General features: G+C 16.5%; 2 protein-coding genes across 2 annotated transcripts; one reads left to right on the top strand and one right to left on the bottom strand.

The window, feature by feature from the left end:
• Positions 1–543: 543 nt before the first annotated feature.
• PGAL8A_00492100 (conserved Plasmodium protein, unknown function) lies at positions 544–2,553 on the top strand (the record flags this gene model as incomplete). The annotated part of the gene is made up of 1 exon (XM_028673719.1): positions 544–2,553. The coding sequence occupies one exon, from the start codon at positions 544–546 to the stop codon at positions 2,551–2,553; it is 2,010 nt and encodes a 669-aa protein (XP_028530144.1).
• A 497-nt stretch (positions 2,554–3,050) lies between these two features.
• Positions 3,051–4,073, bottom strand: PGAL8A_00492000 (conserved Plasmodium protein, unknown function; the record flags this gene model as incomplete). The annotated part of the gene is made up of 1 exon (XM_028673718.1): positions 3,051–4,073. One exon carries the CDS (start codon positions 4,071–4,073, stop codon positions 3,051–3,053), a length of 1,023 nt encoding a protein of 340 aa, XP_028530143.1.
• Positions 4,074–4,439: the final 366 nt, after the last annotated feature.

Below are 4,439 nucleotides of genomic sequence, written 5' to 3'. Positions count from 1 at the left end.
TTTTTTTTTTTTTTTTTTTTTTTTTTTTCCATTAATATTATATTTTTGTAACAAAATATCATCATTAAATTATTTAAATTCTTATTTCTTATATTTAATTTATTTTACCTTCTTTTTTATTATCATATATATATACTCTGTTGAATTTATTATATAACTTTTTTTTCACCGTATATAAAATTTCAACAAATTTAATTCTTAAACAATTTAAAAATGAATATTTTAAACTTGATAAAACTTCTACTTTTTTATAAAAATTGAAAAACTTGAGTAAATATTATAAATTTTTTAAAAAAAACTTTAACTATTTTATATAACTAAAGTATTTTATCTCTTTTTTTTTTTTTTTTTTTTTTCTTTTTTTTACGTGTAAAAGTGGAGTCTCCTATATGAAATATTTTTGAAAACATAAAAAAAAACTTCTTAAATATTTTTAATGAAAAATTAAATATATTATTTTTTTTTTTTTAAATATATATTTTTAAAATTTATTATAAATATATAAATATTTGTTTTTGTTTTAATATTTTATAAAATTACATAATGAAAGAAAAGAAAAGCTGTTATAAAAATAAGTCAAAAGCTGGTTATAATGTGATTCATGAACCTTGTAATATAATGCCAAATATTGAAAGAGAAATTGAAAATTTATTAAAAAATTTTAATATTAATAAATATGATTATAAAATAAATCATTTTTTGATAGATATCATACAAAATGAAACACTTCAAGTTTTAAGAAATGCAAAATATATACAAAAGAAAAAGGAGAAGCAACTTTTTGAAAATTCAAATGATAATGTTCATACAGGAAATAAAGATATTAATGAAGAAAATGAGTTAGGTAAAAATATGAACAAAATAAATTGCAATACAAAAGAGGATAATATAGAAAGAGATAAAAATATCCATAATAGTATAAAGAATGAAAAAGACGAAAAGATGAATGAAATAAAATTTCCTAATAGTTTAATAGATAATTCAAATGAAGAAAGTTATAATGAAAAATTATTTCAAGAAACTTTTGATAGTGTAAGTAATAATAAAGATAAAGAGACATCGAATGATAATAATTTAGAAATAGAAAAAGATTATTCTTTATATAAAAATAATGATAATGATATAATAAATAAAAACAAAGTAGATAAAATTCATAGCAATGTGAAAATAAATACAAATGATAATTTTTTTAATAAAAAAAATGAAAATGAGGAAATGAATGAAGAAACATGCAAATTAATCTATACAAATAAGTTAAACGAATGTAAAATAAATGTCCAAGATTTTAATGAAGTTAATAATTATTCAAATAAATTATGTGATACTTCTGATAAATCAACAAATAATAATTTTGCTAATGGAAATATGAAGATTAAAGATGAAAAAACTGATAAGGATGGAATAAGTGAGAAAATAAACAGTAGCTGTAATGAAGAAACTAGCAATCCAAAATATGTTGTTAATAACCATTATATTAGTAATAAAATTATTGATATTAATAATACTACTACTAATAATTATAACAATAATTTTAATAATGATAATGTAAATATTCATGATGTATGTAAAAATACTAATGATAATGACAATATTAATACTGATAATTATAGTAGTAATAATAATATTACATGTACTAATAATAGTATAAATAATAATAATTCAATTAATAATATTAATACAGATAATAATAATCCATTTAATAATATTAGTACTAATACTAATAATATTAGTTTAAGTAATAATAATAATGATAATAATAGAAATAATGATAATAATAATGATGATGATAATAATAATAATAATACTAATAATACTAATACTGATACTAATACTAATAATAATAATAATAATAATAATAATAATAATAATAATAATAATAATAATAATAATAATGATAGTAATGTGAGTAATAATGATATGAATTGTGATAATAATAATAATGATAGTAATGTGAATAATAACGATATGAATTGTGATAATGATAATAATAATAATGATAATAATGTGCGTAAAAATAATATGAATTGTGATAATAATAATAATGATGATAGTAATGTGAATAATAACGATATGAATTGTGATAATGATAATAATAATAATGATGATAGTAATGTGAGTAAAAATAATATGAATTGTGATAATAATAATAAAAATGATGATAATAATATGAATAGTGATAAAGATTTTAATCATAATATTAAAAATAATAATAATAATAATAATGATGATGATAAAAAAAGTAAAAATAAGGTATGTAATGACTATCATTTAAATGGAAATATAAATAAAAAGGAAATTTATAATGAATTGTTAATAATTGATGAAGAAAGTGTAAATCTAGCTATAAAAGAATATGTATTAAAAACTATCTATAAAAAAAGAAATACTGATTTTTTATATGATGAATCAGTAAGTCAACAAAAAAGTATAGATAGTTATCATCCTAATAAAAGTATAAAATATCCAGAAGGACTTCCTCCATATTTACCTGACGATTGCTCAATTAATACAGTTCTACCTTCATGGGATATAACTTATAATTTTCGTAATTGAAGAAATTAAAAATAAAAGTTAAAAATAATAAAAGGAATATTAAAATCTAACAAGATAATGGAAAAAAAAAAAAAAAAAAAAAAAAAAAAAAAAAAAAAAATTTAATGAAATTATATTTTTACTAATGAGGAAAAGGAAAAAAAAAAAAAAAAAAAAAAAAATTCATTTTAAAGAGAAACATAAAATATTAATTAGAAGTATGAATTTTATTAAAATATAAAAGGTTAAAAAATATTTCCTTACCTTTTATAAGAATACTTATTTATTTAAAACCTTCTAGTAGTTATAAATACCAGAATTACAAGTTTTAAAATATAACATTTTAATCAGAGCAAATATAGAGAATCGTTTAACATATAAATAATTTATACATATTAATATACCTTCACTTCTATTTTTTTCATTTTTAATATTTAATTTTTTATTTCTTATTTGATATACTTTAATTTTTCATTTTATTTTAATTTATAAATATTTTTTTTTTCTTTTTTTGTAAATTATAATTCAAATGTTTTAATCATTTGCATAATACCTAAGATTAACTCTAAGCCAATAATTATGATAATAATTCTTTCTAATCTTGAAGAATGTTTTTGATTAACATAATCTAGGAAAGAATTTAAATAATCAAAAGTCCAACCTAATCTATGATTTAATAAATCAACTCTTTGTTTTATATCAAAAATATTTAGAATATTTAAAAATAATTTTTTCTGATATTCTAATTCCCATAAAGATTCTGGAACATCTAGAATATCTTGCTCAATATTTAGTTCATATCTTAAATTATGTAAAGTAATTTTTGAAGAAAATAATTGTTTTGATAATAAATCTAAATTGCTTGATTTAATTTTTTTTTTTAAAATATCTATATTATTATTTTCTAATAATAATTTATTTTCAATTTTCTTTTCTAGATTATTTAACCTAACAGCACTTAAAAGTCCAAATGAAAAAGAAATTTTGTCGGTAGTTCTATTATTGTTGTTAGTTAAATAAATGATAGAATTATTTACATAACTTTTATTATTCACATTTTGTACTTCTAATTCTTCAAAATCGTAAGTTTCTATGTTATCATCTAATTTTAAATAATTTTTACAAAAATTTAAAAATTTTTTTATATTTTTTTTATTCATATTCCATATTACAATACAACCATTTTTAAAAAACACTGCGGAACTATTTTGTTGTTCAAAATATTCACAACTTTCAACATATAAATATGGTTCTTTATATAAAACCTTTGAACCAACATTTTCATATGCATTTTTTAAAATATTTAAATTTAAAGAATTATTTAAATAATAAGCTATTACTGTTGGTTCTGGTTTATCATATTTTTCATTTATAAATGGCTTAACATTACCTAATAGTTTATCCCTTTTAATTATTTTTTTTTGTGTGTATATTTTATTAACTGATTTTTTATTACTTGCATGATAACTCTTTATATTGTAAAGAAAACTTAAATATTTTAAACAATTTTTCTCAAAAAAATTTTTTTTGCAACTTAACATTTTTTGTAATATTTTGAAACTTTTATACACATGTAATATATATACATATATTCATATATTCATTATTTCTCTCTAAGGAATCTTATAACTTCTGTAAATTATTTTACAAGATAATTTTAAATAAGTTATATCCACAATATATATATATATATATATATATGTGTATATTTTAATGAAATTAAAAAGAAATATTAAATGTAAGCTTTTACAACTTTCATTAATTGTCTATATATATATGAATATATAATACCAATAATATAAAAAAATTAACAAAAAAAAAAAAAAAAAATATTATATATCATTTTAGAAAATGTATACACATTAGCCAAACATAAGACAAAAAAAAAAAAAAAAAAAAAAAATTTA

This window comes from Plasmodium gallinaceum (genome assembly GCF_900005855.1).
Source record: "Plasmodium gallinaceum strain 8A genome assembly, contig: PGAL8A_v1_141, whole genome shotgun sequence".
Lineage (NCBI taxonomy): Eukaryota > Apicomplexa > Aconoidasida > Haemosporida > Plasmodiidae > Plasmodium > Plasmodium gallinaceum.
This window is presented reverse-complemented; position numbering and strand designations above follow the sequence as displayed.